Raw genomic sequence first — 17535 nt, 5'->3', positions numbered from 1 at the left:
AGTAAGCGTTTAATAAATACGAAACGTTAAGGATCAAAGGCGTCGAGTATCGACACCACCATTTTCTCGACAATTAAATTTAAGATGGCTGCACGAAAATCCAGTTCGAAGGGTAGAAAAATCTCATTCGTGTTATAGGGTGACTGGCGAAGAAGGGCTGGTACAAGGGAGAACGAGGGTTGCTCCCTTTTGCTTTCCGGAAGGGTCGGTTACCGCGTGTAAGTCTATCCCTGCCCTTCTTCCGTTTTTTTTTTGTTCACCATCGTTTTCGTTGCAATACGTTCTTACGCGACGGTTCGTGGCCGCATACGTAAATGTTTCGGTCGATTGTGGGGTGAGCAACCGCGAAGGGTAGTTGGCCAGATTGTGGCGAAGAAAAAAAACTCGAATTCAATTAGTTTTCCCTCCGAGGAGATTATTGCGCGGCTATTAGATTACGTCTACGGCGGAATCGTTGATCGTTTAGCGAATCGTGGGGCAGAGAAAATTTTATACGCGACGCTATATTTCAGAAATTATATCTACATCGACGTTAAGAAACACCTGAAGTACGTTAATCTGCACTGTTGCTACGAATCGTACTGCGTATTGTCAAAAAATTCCAATAGAATTCTTTCCTACGTAACGATATTGTTGTTTTAATGTACACTTTCGTCGTAAATTTATATCGCGTTGTAACGTTATATAGTTGGCGCAACCTCAAGACTCGTTATAACAAAGAATTTGCACGAAAATTTGATTTACGTGAGATGAGAAAATCCAGTCAGCTTAGGACTGCGCTTTTATACGAGAACATGCGGATTTCTGGTTGTGTGTCGGGTAGCAGCATCCCCGCTGAGACGTGTCTTCGAGCTCGTCGACACCTACCTACTCATTTACTGAAATACGACAACATAGGCTCTTAATTTTTTTCACCTTGTATAAATCAGTCTTTTATTTATTTACTGTTCCTTCTTCTTCGGTATTCGTTACACATAAATATTCACAATGATACGAAATGCGTTTCTGCTTCTATAAATAGTTCGTTCGTAGCCACGAATTTTGCTGCCTGGAGAGACGAGGTCTCGATTTTATGGTGTTGAGCGTTTGGTTGAACGTAAGCCAGATTACCTGTAATCCGATTTTATGGTCCTTAATCTCGGATTACCACAGAACCTGTGATGCTTCGATTGTAACGTCAGAATTTCGGAAGGCGTGTCTTCAACGTCATTTGTAGATACTTGACTCCAAAACAAGCCCTAAATAAGCCCAAAATGGATTTATTTCACAATGCTGATTGAAACTCGAGCTTTCCTTTGCTTCCTTCTAATGTTTATATTTACATTTTTCATATCCGAATATCGTAATAAATTAATCGTATGATTAATAATCTGCGACAAGAATTCATCGTTTAATTTATACTTCAACTATGACGACAGGATATCCTCCTACGTTACTACCTAAAAAGTAAAGATAAGATATTTTCTTTTAACATGGTCTGAAGAAATAACACAATTTGCGCGTATGTTGGGACGAAGAAACGATTTGATCTCGATTTCTGGCAAATGCTATTACTCAACAACATCGGGAACGCTATTCAAAAGTTTGTATTCTTTACTCGACACCCCATGGATATGAGATACGATTATCGAAAGAAGACCGAGGGAACAGGAAGAACACCCGGTGCGAAGACACCATTGATTCCATTTCGACGACTCGCGAACGAAGCAACACTTGCTCACGTTTCACGTGCAATTCGTTTCAGTTTTCCATTGAAAACTAATTGCAAGTACAACGATCAAAGACACTTACTACTTTTTCTTCTCGTTGCCTAATTTAATTTTTTCATTCCATAATCTCTGAATTATTTCCTTAAAAAATATTCAACGATATCGAAACGTGGCTCGATTCGTCAACGATAATCCGAACGATGTAATAAAGTTAAAACGATATTTTCTAATAAGAAATGCTTCTGACTCTCTCACTTCTTGCTTGCAGATTTTTAAAAATTATCAACTGCCAAATTTTCTCAGTTTCAGCGATTCCTTCGCAGTCCAAGAAGCATTCGATCTTTACCGTCATTCGTATTCGCTCGATTCATAGCCACTGACGTGCATCTCGCTCCCCGGGTGGTCCTGTATATCGGAATGTTTACCCAAGTCATTGTTACGTCTCTGACACTCGATGCGTTCCTTTTCCCGTTTAAGAATCGTTTAGCCCCTAATAGACGTCGAGGCCTCGTCGCCCGGCGCTTTCAGGTGGCCATCGACGACTACCCCCGTGCTCCATACAGTGCACGACTCCTGGGGCGCGTTGACTCGCTGATATATGGATCGTTCGCGATCACAGAGATCACGCACGACGGATATCGGGTCGTTTGGTTGACCGTTTTCAAAGAGGGACGTTAGCGAGGCCGTTGTAGAAGAATATTTCGTGAAAAATAAGAAAAGAAGAGACGTACAGAGTCAACGGTTGCAGCTTATATATTTTAGTTAATTGCGATTTATTTTCTCTGCGCCATTTTATTTATTTTAATCTATTTGGTATTTTAATCTGTTTTATTCTATCTATCTGTCGTAAACGGTTGAGAATGGCCTCAGGTAAATTCACTTCTTCTTTTTCCTCTTCCTCGAAATACTCATCTTCGTATCTGTTTTCTCCGTGGGAGTCTTCTCCACAGGTTTCATTAACTTCATCTCGTACTCCGCTCTCTTCTTCATCGACCAAGGTCTCGGTGTCTTAAACTCCAAATCGATATTAAACGTCCTGTCACCGTTGTTACTCTTCTTCTTCACTTTGAATATAAATATATTTGGATTTTCCGCCTTAGCGGTCTTGTCGGTAGCTTCTTCCTGATCGCACGCTTTTTCGGTCACCTTCTCGTCGGATTTCTTCGCTCGTGGATACAGAGTAACCGTTCTGCTTCCTGCAGCCGGAGGTTGATCAATTTCGTCGGTGACCATCGCAACAGGCCGAGACTCCTCGACACAATCGCACGGAGGATCGTATTGTTGTTTCACCTCCTCTTTCTGAGTTCTAATCACCAATCTATTATCATTGATAGTAACTTCCATCTCCTTGTAAGGCAATCCCCTCTCCGCGATCTCTGAACGAAGCTTACAAGGTCTTTCAAATTCTTTGGAATCAGACGGCATCGTGGGACAACACGGTGGAGGTTTTTCGATTTTCGATTCAGAAGTAACGGGTCTCAACGAACGCTTGCTGCAACACATACTCTCGGGACAATCTGCAGGACTTTTATGCTTGGCCACTCTTCTTCCAACAGCGGAGGATTCGCAACAGGGTGAACACGGTGGCTTCTTATCTGACGGGGGACATCCACATTTGTAAGTCGCCAGCATCATATTTTACAATTCGTATAATTCGTGCTTGTTGCAAGAAGATAGAGAAGGAAGAGGAAAAAGAAGAAGGTTAGAACACAGGGTTTACATGGGGGAGAGTTAATTTACGAGTTTGGTTAATGAGAACGGAGGATGGATGGATCGGTCGAATATTATGAACGTGTCCGATTTCTCCAATGTCTTGAACTAGTTGCAATAAAAATCGATTTTTTAGTCCATTTTAATCTGTCAGAACATTTATTAACCCCATCCTTCTCAAAAATACCTATAAAAAGTAACTAATATCTAAATTACAAATTACAAGTGTCAGATATTTATGCCTTAAAATAGATCTTCCGGTTTGCCGAGTTACTTAGCCTGTCGTTATTAAATTTGTTTATCGAAATCAGAGATGTATGCCTGCCCACCTATGCCTCCTGTACCCTGCCCACCGGAATGTCCACCCTCGAAACCGAAATACGATCCTTCTGCAAGATATTACCGAGAAATCGGGACTGCGGTGATTGGAAATCATTTGATAATTCGTATGGAAAGAGAAAAGGGAAAATCGAAAAAGTTGAAAGGTTGGGATCCTCCGTGCGATTGCGACGTGATAGAAATACAGAGGCCGACGAGCACCCAAGGGCCGAAAATATTGAAGGGGACTGACAACAATCGGATCCTGTTCCGTGTCGAGTCGAAGAACGCTGCTGCGAAAATAGACGAGGAAGATACCAAGCCTCAAGCCATTTCTTACGAGGTACAAAGGTTACATAGAAAATATTAAATATAAAATTGAAATATAGAATTAAACACTCGGTTATTAGTTTTGTATACGATGAACTGAAAAATATTGATTATACGTATATCGTGTATGATCTTTCTACAAAGGTTTGAATTGGAAGAAACAGATAAATTGTTACTTTGCGTACGAGTGAATTATCGTATCATTTGGAATACGTGATAGGTAACAAAATACTATTGGCTATAATATTCAAGGTACATGTATAATTATGTACGAATTTAAAACCGATTTTTTGCACAAGTATAAAGAATGTAAACAAGTATAAAGTACAAATGTAAAACAATGCAACAAGTATAAAGATGTAAAATCGAAGAATAGATAGAAATATAGTATAACAAACGCTAATGTCACGCAGGTTGGCCAATGTAGGGGAGGTCCAAACACGAATAATCAGTGCAGGACGTTCACTATTTACCCTGTTCTCGATGGTTCCGATGCCCAGGAAGTCCATACGGATCGCGTGACCGAAGGAAACGAGAACGTGTTCATGTTAAAAGTGAAAAAAAAGGGTATTTCCGTTGATCAACCGAGAAGAAACGTAGAACTCGAGTTGAGAACGCCTAAACCACCGACACCACCGGCACCACCTCCGGAAGAACCGATACTGAAATATCAACAACCGACCCGAAACGTTGATTTTACGCAAAACGAACATGATACAGCGAAGACGATGTCAAAAACAAAATTAAGAAAAATTAAAAAACGGGGGAAGATGGGAAAAAAATAATTTAGAATCTGTAAGAAACGTTTCATCGTTTGAAAAAATTCAAAGCACGTAGAGAAGTAAATAAAGGCCACGTTGTTTCGCATAGTAAAATACATTTAAGGAGAAAACAATTTTAAAGAATTAAAAAAGCTCGTCCTCTTCCTCGTAAAGATCTAAGAGAAGTTTTCTCCAGAATCATAAAAATCATTGTTACATCGCCAAAATTTAAAAAGTGAGACAACTTCTAAAATATCATCGAACATCTAGAAGCCACAGAAAGTCGCCTTGGAATTATTGAAAATACTACAAACAATTTTACTACCTAAAAAGCCTCGGTATTAGCATTGTCAACACTTACCGAGTCATTGTTACAACGAACTCGCAGGTACATCGTCATTCTACGTATTTACGCCGAGACTACCGAACGATTTCTGAATGAACTTGCAGACAGGGTTCCTCAATGAAGTTCGCAAAAATGTAAGAACAGGTCTGTGATGCGTAAAAGTGTGCGAGTCAGCGTGCCTCCTTCCTCGTTCATCTATAGCAGAAGCATCTGTAGAAAATTGTTTCGTTACGGCCGGATGAATCGTCCTCGATGCTCCGCTTTCCCGAAGAGGTCCTTGGATCGTCAACGAGGAATCGTCAATGAGGACGATCGATGATGCGACGCCTCTCCTGGGACCTTATTGTGAACCATTCGAATTAACGTTGGGATGATCCTTGTAATTGCCTCTAACGCCTTCCTTCCTTTTGTAATTGTTACTTCACAACGATCGTTGCGAATGACAACGGGTATTCTGCGTAGCGTAGCATTGACAAGTTTCTCAGAGGAATATAGGATGGTATTTTTTAATGATTCTTCTGATTGCACGCTGTGATAACGGGAAATTTCGGTGAATCGGATAGCTTGACATTTTTAGAATATTATTGTAATTTGGAATTTCTTGATCATTTTTACGGAGGTCTTTGGTTTCTTGGTATCTGTGCCGAGCTAATAACGATGCATGTGCGTTAATTACATAAGAGTAACAATAATATCGAATTTTTGATAATCTTCTCGACGATCTGATGTTTGCAATTTTTCTATATTTCCAACGGCAGAAAAATTCTCAATTTCTACGAAATCTCAAACAAATAATAGTTCTTTCGTTGAACAAGACTCGATAACGCGGAGAAAATTAAACGAAAAGGTATGGAGGAATAAGAAAGAAAAGCGTGGCGTGTCCATAATCGCGATCGTCGTGGCAGTTTATAAACGCAGTCGTTCTATCCGTGTGGTCGGCTGGTCTAACAAAAGTTCTGGTCAATAAATTAGACGAACAACGAGAAGGACGTGCTCCCGATGTACGAAAAATAGCGTGACACGTATGATCGCGTCGGTAGGTGGAAGAGCGAACGTCTGTTCCAGTGGCAGTCTGTCGTAAAGAAAAGTCTGCGGTCACCGATGAATGGAACGACAAGTGGCCAAGATATTATACGTGGGACGAATCTCTTCAACGAATAGAAAGGAAACTTCTCGAGGGAGGGAATTTTAGGGTGAAAAGATAATTGGAAAGACTTCGGTAATAGAATGAAGAACTTTCGCACGGTCCCACGTAAGTTTAAGAATCTTTTGTAACATGTACAAACAAATCTTTAGACCTCCGAGATACTACATGGAATAATTTTTCTAACATTAGAAGATAGTCTAATTGCACGAAAAACGATTGTTCTAATATTAGACAGTATTAAGAATTGTACTAACATCGAAAGAAGATAGTAAGTAGTTCTCGAAAAAACGTTAAGAATTTTTAAGCTTGAGCAAGCTGTGAATAGAGATCAATTAAAAGGCAAATCTTTTTCTTTATTTTATCAATTCGTCGCTCGATGTTTTAAATTAAAATTCCTCTATATCGTAGCAGCTATCTATGCTCAAAGAATCGACAGAAGATCCTTCAGTTACGCCCATAATCGTTCTTTGGGAACAACGTGGATCGTTTCATTTTTCATCGAATGGAATATCCTTCCCATGATATCCACGATGTTACGCTGAAATATCGTCTTCATTCGGTGTTCTTCATTGTCTGCGGGTCCCCGTATTTTTTTCTTAATTCTCTGACACTAGAAACGGGGCTCTGGTGGGCGGGTGGCTATTTCTGCTGCTTGGAAAAAGAGTGAATGGCGTCCAAGTCGAGGTCCATTCAGACGAGCACCTGACTCCCGACTTTTTCAATCGTGAGAATCGGTTCGAAGATTTTTCGGGGTCGATTCGACGTTATGATGAAAAAACGAGGGAAACCGAGAAGAATCCGTGGCTCCTCTGAGTTTAGGTGGAAAAGTGGTTGTGCTAAACTTCTAAAGAGTAACTTAGTAGAAGAAGATGTTCTTCAGGATGGTCGAAGCTTTTGTGCATTTCACGGCGAAACTTGTACGCAGTTTATCAATTTTCAAATTTCAAATTTAGACTCTGATAGAGATTCTATAATTGTTAAAAATAATATACGAAGGGATTTTTTACAATTGAAGGAAAATGACATCGCAAGGTGATCGAAGCTCTTGCGATTCTTAAAAGAAACTTTGTAATGACTCTCACGAGGCTCTTCTCAATTTTTAGCTTTACTAGATGTTATATTTGAAGATATTATATTTACCGAAAGCAAACTTTACTAAAAAGCTATTCTGCAAAAGTTTCCCAAGATTTTCTTTATTTTCTCAATTTATTCTTCTATTACCATACCATATTTTGCACGACTATTATTCGGCTCTACTGTATTGCTATTAGAATATTGTTCTTAAGAATATACTTCTTAACTGGTTACCCAATAGTTACCCTAATTACCTTAACTTCTTAGTAGAAGAACGACAATTTATTTTACGCTAACTGTCCTAACAGGATACCAAATTCGTTGTGGCTTGATTTCAGAGGACGTAACTAAGGGTTGTTTTCTAGTCAACTTGTTAACAATTAGATGCTGTAGCTTTTGCGATGTTGCAAGTTGAGACAGAATAGGATTGTACAACCATAACTGACGTTTTACTGGTAATTATATGTCAACCGAACAAATAGCCGACGTCGACGAATCAACTGTTAAGTGGTTTTCAGGGAGGAGCTACTCGCTGTGAAAATAAATCAGTAGTCAAGGATTAAAACGGCCACGCTCAGAAAAAGCGTTCCGTCTGAAGGTAACGAAACTTCCACGGAATATACCTGATCTAGGACAGTGCGTTTGAAGGCTATTTCAGGCCTCTGAAAATTATTTCAATGTATCTCCCATAAATTTCTTACGTCTTGAAATACTCCCGATGCGATAATTAACGAGTTTCCTAATGACTGTGAATATCTTTGATTGAAACAGCTTCCCACTGTCTATTTTCGACCGTATCATGTTCCATGATCGTCAGAAAGTTGCTTAAATTCGGCGAAAATATAAGAGAAAATGGCATTGTCCTTCTTGAAATATTAAGTCTTCCTAATAGAGACATAAAACGAGATTAGTTTCGAAGAATATTTCTATCGCAATCCTATTTTAATATTTCCGATACATTTTATTCCAACATGTGTGTGTTCCTGTAAAAATGAACAATTTTAAACGGTAAATCAGCCTTTGGTGATTCGCGCGAAGAGAATTAAACGAGAAAGTGTGAAGAAGTGAAAAATAAGAGTGGTGGAGACTTTACAATCGCGATCGTCGTGGAAGTTCATAAAAGTGTCGATCTCTCTGTGTGGTCTATCGGTCTAACAAAAGCTTTGGTCGATAAATTAGACGGGCTACGAGAAGAACGACGCCCTCGATGTACGGAAAATAGCGTGACACGTACGATCACGGCGATGCAAAAGTATACGTCTTTTCCAGCGGGAATCGATGGCAAAGAAAGGCCTATGTGGTCACCGATGAATGGAACGACAAGTGACCAAGATATTATACGTAGGACGAATCGCTTCTACGGATAGAAAAGAATCTTCACGACTTCTTCTAGAAAACACGTCCAATGTCAAAGACTGGTAATATTTCATGGAATGTTATAATCGAGGATTTTCACACGGCTGGTCGTGCTGAAAAATAATAGCGTTCCTGGTATTATTAAAAAAAAATATATATTTCTTCTTTTAATTCTCTCTCGTAATTTGTACGTAATTCGACGCATTTCCTTCGTTACTATACTCATTGTCGATCATCCACTATAATCTCTATTCCCACCTGATGATACAATTTCCCTTCAATTTTCTCTCAAACCTCCCCTATCGATATCTCCCTGCCACCCGTAAACTCCAATTCCTAATACGTTCGAGAATAAATAAATAATATATATGCAGGGCTCATAATAGACAGCTAAATGCACGCATGGCAGGTAGTGGAAAACGTGTGATTTCTCCTCGGGTGGTCCGCGCCTATTTCATTCGGAACCGCAACGAAAAGTCACCGACATCCAGTCATTCACGAAACGTAATATCATCATTATAGATCTCGTCGCACAGATGCGTCTCTACAGGGACGCATAGATTTCGTTTTTATATTGCGGTTACCGCGGCCATTGTGCTTGGTCTTGACGAAAGAAATGGCTGAAAGACCCCCACAGAGAAGAGGATCGCATCACTGCGGGGTTGGATCACTCGTTTGCTACCCCTGTCGACAGCTACTGTAATCTGTACACGCTTCCTGCGCGGATTTCTCACTTGGCTTCCCCTCTTCCGGGACCATTACCTATCCGGGACTATGCGAGATATGCAGCCAACGTGTACGAGAATCTGGGACAAATTGAGGTACTCCTCTTGGAACGAGTTTAACACAGTTCGTCAGAGAGACGGCTGGTTGTCCTGGGATGAATCTGGTGTGGTTATTGAGGTTGAGATTTTTGGACGGATGTCGAGATCTTTTCGAACAAGATATCGTCCAACTGTTGTTCAATAAGTTTTAATCGTAGGGCGGAAGTTTGGAGTGGAATGGAATCGCAGGAAATTTGCTATGCTAAGGAAAAATTGATAGAAGTTAACTGGAAGTAAAGACACGGTCTACATCCGAAAGCTTCAGTTTCGACGATCTTACGCTATCGGTGCAAGAAATTTTCAAATTTCTAATTTAACAAAGATGAGAAAATTATTCTCATGGTATTAATGCGTGTCGAAGCTGAATCAAAAAGATGCTTGTTCATATCGTTACATCGAGTTAATCGTTCGTCATTTATTTTCGAAGCAAACAGAATCTGTAACTTCAGTGTCTTTCGATCGACGGCTGTTTCCAAATTCACGATTCGTCTCAATCATCATCGTCATTGGCGTTGTTAAAAATTCTCAAACTCGATTCCGAGTCCCTATCATGTTGGAACCACTGATCGTACTGACAGTATTAAATTGTTTCTTTATGTTCAGCTCCACTGTCACAACTTGCGCATTATGGTAAACAAAATATCATAAGCTTTTTCGCTTCTTGCTTCTCTCTTAATGCACGCGTGTTCGGCAGGTGGCAATATCGAACTCATCGTTGCTGTTTCAAGAAAGATCCCATGTCACAGAGCACCAAGTGGAATCCGTCCAAGTCGAAGAATAATCCGTCAAAGAACAACAATTCGTCAAAGAACAATAATTCGTCCAAAAACAGTAATCCGTCGAAAAAACCTGTACACTCGAAACAGGATAACCTTGTAAATTCAGTCAGTCGCAGCAAATCGAATTCAACGATGAACCGTGAGAATAAGAACAGGAAGAACTCGAAGCACAAATTGAAATCGAAGTATCTGTCGAGAAGCAAGACACCTAGCGACGAACGACTGTCGTCCATGTAAAGAATATTTGTTAGAATTCTGTTAGGGAAATTAGAAGCTTGAATTAGTAAGGAACTTTTCTGGGTCGGCTGTTCGAAATTTTATCAGGATTTCGCTAGAATTTCTTTCGTGATCTTAGAGATTTTAGAAACTTTACCAACTCTACTAAAATTAGTAAATTACGATTATTCCAAAATTATTAATCATAGATTTTATACCGTAAAAGACGAGAGACAAAAAGATACAATTGGTTACATTTCAGGGAAATGATAGGAAATTGGGAGCTCGAAGATAGAGCGAGAATGTCAGAAGCGTCGCAGACTACGAACGATCCAAAATCGGCGGTGGTGATGGAATATTCAACGGTACAAAAGATCGTCCAGATTTTAGACAATGACGCTGATCTTATTGCCACGAAAATGGCCATGAAAGATCTTAATGCTAAGCAAAACGCGGAAGAGAAGAAAGTACCGATTTCGAATCTGATGGAATCGCAATTTGACCATCAATCTATATCTGAATACACGCCTCAGGAACAGTATAATTGAATTTTGTAAAATAAATCTAGCAGATTTCTCATATATTATTATCAGTTTACATTCTGTTATAATCACGAGCATATGGACGGTATTTATAAATTATTTGAAACATTTCCTATTAACTATCTTATATATTTGGAATAAATATTTGATCTTAACGAGATTTTTATTTTTACTTTATCGTAACGATAAAGGATTTTAACAAATCCTATCGACGCTATAAATCTTCTGACAGATCTTCACTTATGGATACTCGATATTTATAATTCTTCTGAACGTCGTTGAAACAGTTGTTTCCTCTGCAAGATTTATAGCGTATTAGAGTTTCCGTAAAGCTCAAACAGTACTGAACAAGTCGTGACATCTTTCCTGTCTTACTGGGATTTTTCCAACTGCAGCGTTCACTAGAATCGACTTCCTTGAGGCTGATAGAATTTGGGAAGCTGTAATACGATTAATCGATGTTTATTCGAGGTTAAATCAATGTAAGAATGCGATACTTTTACCACTTTGAGAATAGACAGCACCAGATGCAAGCCATGCAAATGGTATCGCATACAGAAAGACCATCAAACATTTCGCCAGATGTCTCAATATTTTCACTTCGACGATTTTACATTTTCGTTGACATTTAAAGGCTAGTAAGATTTCCAATTTTTTGGGCCGTCGAACACTGCAAACTTCCGGCGACTGACATGTTGTCTCTCGATGGTTCGAACGATCGTGGTTTGTATTTTTACGATTGTGTATTTTTACGATATTCTCAAGAAATTTGTACACAAACGTCGAGAATAAACGATCTTTTCGTCATCGTGCGATATAACAAATTTTTATGAATTTCAAGAAACTTTCAGGAAAAGATTGGAAAACTATTTCTAATACTTAGGAAGTCTTAAATGAAAATAGGAAATAATTATTTCCTTAACTATAGCAAGATTTCGCGAATAAATTTTTAGAAATTGTAACGTTAACAAAGATAAAAAGAAAAATGTGGGAGGAGCTAGAGCTTTAAAAAATTCAAAATTTCTCTCCGTGAGACAATTTTCTTTTTCGTTACTCACGACGCGAAAATCGATCGCGTAATGGTTAGTTTATATAGTTTCCGTTTCAAATGTTTCGCATACACAGAGAATCTCGAGACGATAAGAAAAAAGAGAAAATTCAGCGTCTAATTTCTTTTCCATGTGAACCACGTTGCCCGATTGCGCTTCCTGTATTTTACGAAGGTGGGGAACACGTGGGCCAGACTAAAGAAATTGCTCTTCTCTACACAGATATCGCAGTATCTTGTCGACTTCCACAGGTTGAACACAGCTTAGTGGAAATTTTGGATCTCGTATTGAAACAACACTTATGACATTTGCTATCTAAAATTCGGTGTGATAATTTGTGGAACGATTTATTCCATTTGGAGAGTAGTTTGGTAAGTAAAACTACAAGGTCAAAATACTTCCAATTTGTTTTTAAACTTTGTACTTTTATTATCACCGAAAAAATTGGTTTGATTTCTATTACAGTTTCTATTACAAGCGAGTGAATTACGAAAAGAAATTATTTTCCGCGTTAGGAGAATACAAAAAGGTAAAAATCAATTTTAGCTATGTGCAATTTAAAATTGAAGTAAAATTAGAATCGATGAACGTGTGGTACTAATTCTGAAAGGGATATATAATTTTATCTTTGTCTAATGGGGAACAATATCTATTATCTCATTAAATTATCGAGTATAAGCAACCAGGTTCAAGGAACCACGAGAAAAGAAATATCGAATCAATAGAACTTTGACTTAATCACTTTTCAACTGCAAACTCGTACGCTTCCCATGCATACCAGCTTCCAACGCTCGACCACATAAATACGTGGTCGAATGTTCTCTTATCCAATCGAGCTAATGGGAGTTTAACCAGAAATATCCTTTTGCAAAGAAATATCGATTCGTCTTACTCGATACATTTTTACTGATTTGGTTAAAGTCGATTGGTTCCGAAGGATCCGTGGTCACGAATGTAAAACTATTCTTTTGAATCCTCTGTTACCTCCTCTAGTATTTAAAATGGAATTATCGGTTGAAAGTAACAGAATTAGAGATTTTTGTGTGAAATGAATTCAAAGAGCTAAGAAACATATTCTATTGAAGTCTTCTTTAAAATACCAATAACGAAAGAAGCGAGTATGAGCGAGGATAGGAGAAGAAAAACAAAGATGAATAAACATAAATAAAATTTTAGCCGAGAAGAACAGCAGTTTTTTTTCAATAATCGTAATTATCCGTGTATGTTTATCAATTTATGGAAGAAAAGTCAAAGATGCGATAATATGGAAGGCGTATGCAGGTATGCAAAAATAAGTAAAATATCCGAAGCATTGCTCACGGATATCTCGTTATTTTCGTTCTCCTAAAAATACAGATAAAGATAAAAATATGAAAAAGCTGAAATACGAACGAATAAAAAGTTTCCTACGAGATAAAGATGTGAAAAATATGAAATATGGGCGAACATGAGATTTTTTTAAAAAGTAAACATTCGCTGTCGAATTGTAACCAAATGGAAGAAGGAACGAATAAGATGATGTGGAAGAATCGAATTCGTCGATCGAGAATGCACTTACAATTGCCTTCTTTTCGTTGTTTACATCGATCACGCTTTCTCTTCCACTGATTTACGACTTTTCCAATTTTTACGTCGATCTAACTAATTTTGCTCACGTTCGAGCGATCTTCGACGACATGGCACTCGATTTCGTGGCAGCTTTCTCCGATCGAGTTACGAAAAGAAAAAATTGGCTACACCCAAGATTCGATAATGATGCAATTCACCGGCAATGTCCAATTCCGATCACGTCGAATTTCTTTTTTCTTTTTCTCGCGTTGTCAGGTGTTCCTCCGGACGATCGTTTCACCTTCGCGATTCGATGGTTTCTTTAATCGACAAGATCAGAAATCGCGTGCAATTTCCTCCTTCTTCGTCATGTTCACGACACTAGGAAACATTAAAATTAATTGATAAAAATATTCAGCTGAAGATAAAGGTAATTAAAATTTCAAAAGTCTTGTAAATGCTTCTTTGATTTGGATGATTTAGAAAAAACGATTGGATAGAGATCAAGATAAAAATGGAAAGTTAAGGAAATTCTTCTGAAATGTGTTTCGTTTCCTTTTTTTCAAGGTTCACGTTTCTTAATTTGACCATGCATTAGAAGTTTCGGTGTCCAAAGTATGAGAAGACACTGACATTACATAAAACAAATATTCTCTCTCTCCCTTTTTGCTAGAATTCTAGAAAGTTTAAAAAATTTATGAACATGCATTTCGCGTTATTTGTGATTATTATTTCTCGATTCAACGATACTTCGTTCAAGATATCGAGTATATTCAAAGTGTTAAGTATTTGCTATTATATTTAAGTGTTCGGTACATTGGAAATATTAGAAAACGTTAGAATCACTAGAGGCAAAGTAAGAACAAAAATAAAGTACTTGAAAATATTCTTGGAACTATGCTGTGCAGTTAAGAACGACATGCTTTTAAACTGGCAAAAACAGTCATGGATATTCATTTCTGATGTTTACGACATAATCATGCTAATTGAAAGTCCAAGTCCGGGCCCAGGTCTTGAGTGAAATCAAGGATTCTCAGTCCCACTATAATTTAGCAAGTCTTTATAATTGAAAGCTTGTTAAATGCCGTATTAGTTAGTCAAGGACTCTGTCGAATATAATAATTTTACATAATCTAACGAGATTTAATGTTTCGAGGACAGAAACAGAGCTTAAATTTCGTGTAGGATCGAAGGGGCCACAATGAGTTCTGCACTTTATGCGCAAATATACTTGTCGAAAGAGCGTGACGAATGTCAATATCGATTGTTAATGTGTTGTTCCCGAGATAAACCGTTTCCTCCGCGTGAAAATTGCGTGCACAAGTGAAAACAGATAACGTTCCATGGAATTCGGACTTAGTCAAGTTTTAACGCGATTTACGATAACATAGTCAAGGTTCGAGATTTCTGTTTGAGGCGAATGAAAATGAATTTGTTGTATTGTAGCACGCGATGACGTTGCTACCACCGACTGTAGAACAACAGAAACGGATAAACGAGGCGGTTCCAACGGATCCGGAAGTGAAGAAACGCGATGTGGCTGCCATACGCGAGTGGCTGTCGAAACAACCTCATCTACCTAATCATATGGGTCTGATTTTATTTGTATACTTTAAATGAAGCAAGGAAAGATGTCATTTTGAGAAAAATGTTATTGAAAAGGCATTTCCTTCGTCCGTGATTATAAATCTCTCTAAAGATCACAAATTATTTAGATTTAAAGACTGAAGATTTAAAGATCTAAATTTTAATTTGAAAATTGCTTGATCACAGACGATGCGAGGCTTGAAAGATTCCTATTTGGTTGCAAAAATAGCATAGAGCGATGCAAGATGATTTTGGAGAGATATTTCAGCGTGCGTACAGCGATTCCAGAATTTTTCGCGGTTCGAGATCCGTTTGCGCGAGAAATTCAAGAATGCTGCGAAGCAATGTAACTAATTCAATTATTTGATTTGGAATTTAATTTTTTCTAACTTCCCCCAAGATTAACTCAATATTTTACCAATTTACCATTAGCAATTATTTCGTCTTACCATCATTAACCGACGAAGGACACCGCGTAACTATCTTGCGATTAAAAGACACTAGTACAGAGAGGTTTTCTATCCAAGCTATCTCCAGGAGGATTCTTATGGTTCTGGATACTCGTTTAATGGAAGAACGTTGTCTATCAAACATTATGGTTATCGATCTCGAGGTATTATCTCATCAAATTAACATTATACAGTATTCTATTTTATAAATAAAAAATCATTTCATGAAAATTGTATTATACGATATTTCATTGTTTAGTTTTCTTTTTATCTTTTGATTTATTTAAGTCTTTAAATTTTCGATTAGGGATTCAGCATGATTCATTTTACGAAGTGCAGTCCAACGCAGAGCATCGTCCGGAAGTCGATGTTGGCAGTGCAAGATAGCATGCCATTAAGACTGCATAGAGTCCACTTCCTTCACGCGCCCGCTTTCATTGAAAGTATTCTAAATATATTTTACCCTCTATTAAAGGATCGACTTGTACAGAAAGTAAATGATCGCTAAAAATTGCTTTGATTTTCATAGATCACGATATTATTTTATATTATAATACGAATGCATTCTTCGTTTTTAAGTTTTGCATTCATATCGGTGGTGGTGAGGAATTGTACCCTTACATGGACAAGGATATACTTCCAAACGAGTGGGGTGGGAAAGCAGGCACTCTGGATGAATTAAATGGTTCGTGAAAGATCTTCACTTTTTACAAATTTCTTGGAAATTTGTTATGATTAGATCGCAGGTGTTCACGGAAATTTAGACAAGTAAAAATGTACAAAATGCAGACAATACGTAGAGGTATTTAAAGTAGGTATTTGAAATAAAATATTCGTTGGGCTATTTATAGAATAAACAAATCTCTATACAAATTTTAAATTTTTAGTAATCTCAATTTTATAATTTAGTAATTTTTCTAAAAGTAGTTCCTTCTCTCTTTTTTCAGACGCGTGGAAAAAGAAAATTGAGAAAAACAGAGATTGGTTTTTGCGAGAAGAAAAGCTTAGCCGAACAAACGAAAAAGCCAGAGTTCCAGAATCTAAATCAAGACTTCTGGCAGAACTGGATGGATTACAGGGTTCTTTCAGACAATTAAATATTGATTAAGATCTCTCGAATCAAAAATTAACTTTCTCTATGATTATTTTCTCGTTTGTACCTTATTTTCAATCTAATATTGTATTGTATTTAAGGTTGTTTTTTATAACAAAGACTATGTTTTACGTCTAAACGAACAGTTTGGAACTTGTTCGATTTTTAAATTAGACTTGGTGAGAACGCTTCGAAAGTTCTAACTCAGATAGCGCCACAGGACCCTTCCAAACTTTGGAACATGTTCCAGTTGGTATATTTTTGTTTCAGTAGAAATTGATATTGCTTATCTTATAGAAATAACGTTTGAGATAATGTTTGAGATGATTAATCGAATAATTTTATCATTAATGCATCAAAAATATACTGTTCTGCTATTTTGTAACGTTTACTCAATATTAACAATAAACTATTTTTTTACATAAATATTTTATATAAAATTTCTTTCAGAGGTATATTGTACTATCTAAAAAATGCACTGAACTTTGGAATTCAACAAACATATTTAAACAGAATTACAAAAAAGATAAAAATTCTATAGTAGAAATCAAATTATATGGAATTCTTTTTGGAATTGCCAATTACTGCCGTAGCACGTATTATTATGAATAGCAATAACATTGTTGCAAAGATATTGGATGATAGCCCAATGCAGAACACAGATTGCTAAGTGAAACGCAACTGTTTGATGCACATC

General features: G+C 37.6%; 4 protein-coding genes across 7 annotated transcripts; 3 read left to right on the top strand and 1 right to left on the bottom strand.

Annotated features, from left to right (window-relative positions):
* Positions 1-722: 722 nt before the first annotated feature.
* LOC117238647 lies at positions 723-3372 on the bottom strand. The gene has a single exon (XM_033503727.1). It carries the CDS (start codon positions 3342-3344, stop codon positions 2586-2588), a length of 759 nt encoding a protein of 252 aa, XP_033359618.1. The 5' UTR covers positions 3345-3372; the 3' UTR covers positions 723-2585.
* A 290-nt stretch (positions 3373-3662) lies between these two features.
* Positions 3663-4868, top strand: LOC117238648. Its single transcript, XM_033503728.1, has 2 exons — positions 3663-4080; positions 4481-4868. Exons 1-2 carry the CDS (start codon positions 3733-3735, stop codon positions 4850-4852), a joined length of 720 nt encoding a protein of 239 aa, XP_033359619.1. The 5' UTR covers positions 3663-3732; the 3' UTR covers positions 4853-4868.
* Positions 4869-9863: 4995 nt separating this feature from the next.
* On the top strand, positions 9864-11142 carry LOC117238657 (BEACH domain-containing protein lvsF-like). Its single transcript, XM_033503747.1, has 3 exons — positions 9864-10205; positions 10270-10587; positions 10833-11142. Exons 1-3 carry the CDS (start codon positions 10126-10128, stop codon positions 11116-11118), a joined length of 684 nt encoding a protein of 227 aa, XP_033359638.1. The 5' UTR covers positions 9864-10125; the 3' UTR covers positions 11119-11142.
* Positions 11143-12125: 983 nt separating this feature from the next.
* On the top strand, positions 12126-16933 carry LOC117238653 (alpha-tocopherol transfer protein-like). 4 transcript variants are annotated; one of them, XM_033503741.1, is made up of 8 exons: positions 12126-12532; positions 12627-12690; positions 15156-15300; positions 15483-15642; positions 15729-15909; positions 16053-16238; positions 16325-16430; positions 16693-16853. In XM_033503741.1, the coding sequence occupies exons 3-8, from the start codon at positions 15162-15164 to the stop codon at positions 16851-16853; spliced, it is 933 nt and encodes a 310-aa protein (XP_033359632.1). In that variant the 5' UTR covers positions 12126-12532; positions 12627-12690; positions 15156-15161. The 4 variants fall into 4 exon arrangements, with proteins under 4 accessions (XP_033359632.1, XP_033359633.1, XP_033359631.1 ...); XM_033503742.1 differs by lacking the exon at positions 12627-12690; XM_033503740.1 differs by lacking the exon at positions 12126-12532 and having other exon boundaries at positions 12556-12690.
* Positions 16934-17535: the final 602 nt, after the last annotated feature.

The sequence above is a fragment of the Bombus vosnesenskii genome, unplaced genomic scaffold, assembly GCF_011952255.1.
Source record: "Bombus vosnesenskii isolate JDL3184/JDL3185 unplaced genomic scaffold, Bvos_JDL3184-5_v1.1 scf7180000013579, whole genome shotgun sequence".
Classification (NCBI taxonomy): domain Eukaryota; kingdom Metazoa; phylum Arthropoda; class Insecta; order Hymenoptera; family Apidae; genus Bombus; species Bombus vosnesenskii.
Note: the sequence above shows the minus strand (reverse complement) of the source record. Positions and strands in the feature narration are given on the sequence as shown.

What these genes read in the sequence shown, in the direction of transcription:
- LOC117238648 (XM_033503728.1), top strand. Translation starts at nt 3,733, where the DNA reads ATGTATGCCTGCCCACCTATGCCTCCTGTACCCTGCCCACCGGAATGT. An exon ending in CTCAAGCCATTTCTTACGAG is followed by an intron (nt 4,081 to 4,480) that starts GTACAAAGGTTA and finishes AATGTCACGCAG; the next exon opens with GTTGGCCAATGTAGGGGAGG.
- LOC117238657 (XM_033503747.1), top strand. Translation starts at nt 10,126, where the DNA reads ATGTTGGAACCACTGATCGTACTGACAGTATTAAATTGTTTCTTTATG. An exon ending in GTCACAACTTGCGCATTATG is followed by an intron (nt 10,206 to 10,269) that starts GTAAACAAAATA and finishes CGTGTTCGGCAG; the next exon opens with GTGGCAATATCGAACTCATC. An exon ending in GACGAACGACTGTCGTCCAT is followed by an intron (nt 10,588 to 10,832) that starts GTAAAGAATATT and finishes GTTACATTTCAG; the next exon opens with GGAAATGATAGGAAATTGGG.
- LOC117238647 (XM_033503727.1), bottom strand. Translation starts at nt 3,344, where the DNA reads ATGATGCTGGCGACTTACAAATGTGGATGTCCCCCGTCAGATAAGAAG.
- LOC117238653 (XM_033503743.1), top strand. Translation starts at nt 15,162, where the DNA reads ATGACGTTGCTACCACCGACTGTAGAACAACAGAAACGGATAAACGAG. An exon ending in TCATCTACCTAATCATATGG is followed by an intron (nt 15,301 to 15,482) that starts GTCTGATTTTAT and finishes GCTTGATCACAG; the next exon opens with ACGATGCGAGGCTTGAAAGA. An exon ending in AGGATCGACTTGTACAGAAA is followed by an intron (nt 16,239 to 16,324) that starts GTAAATGATCGC and finishes TTCGTTTTTAAG; the next exon opens with TTTTGCATTCATATCGGTGG.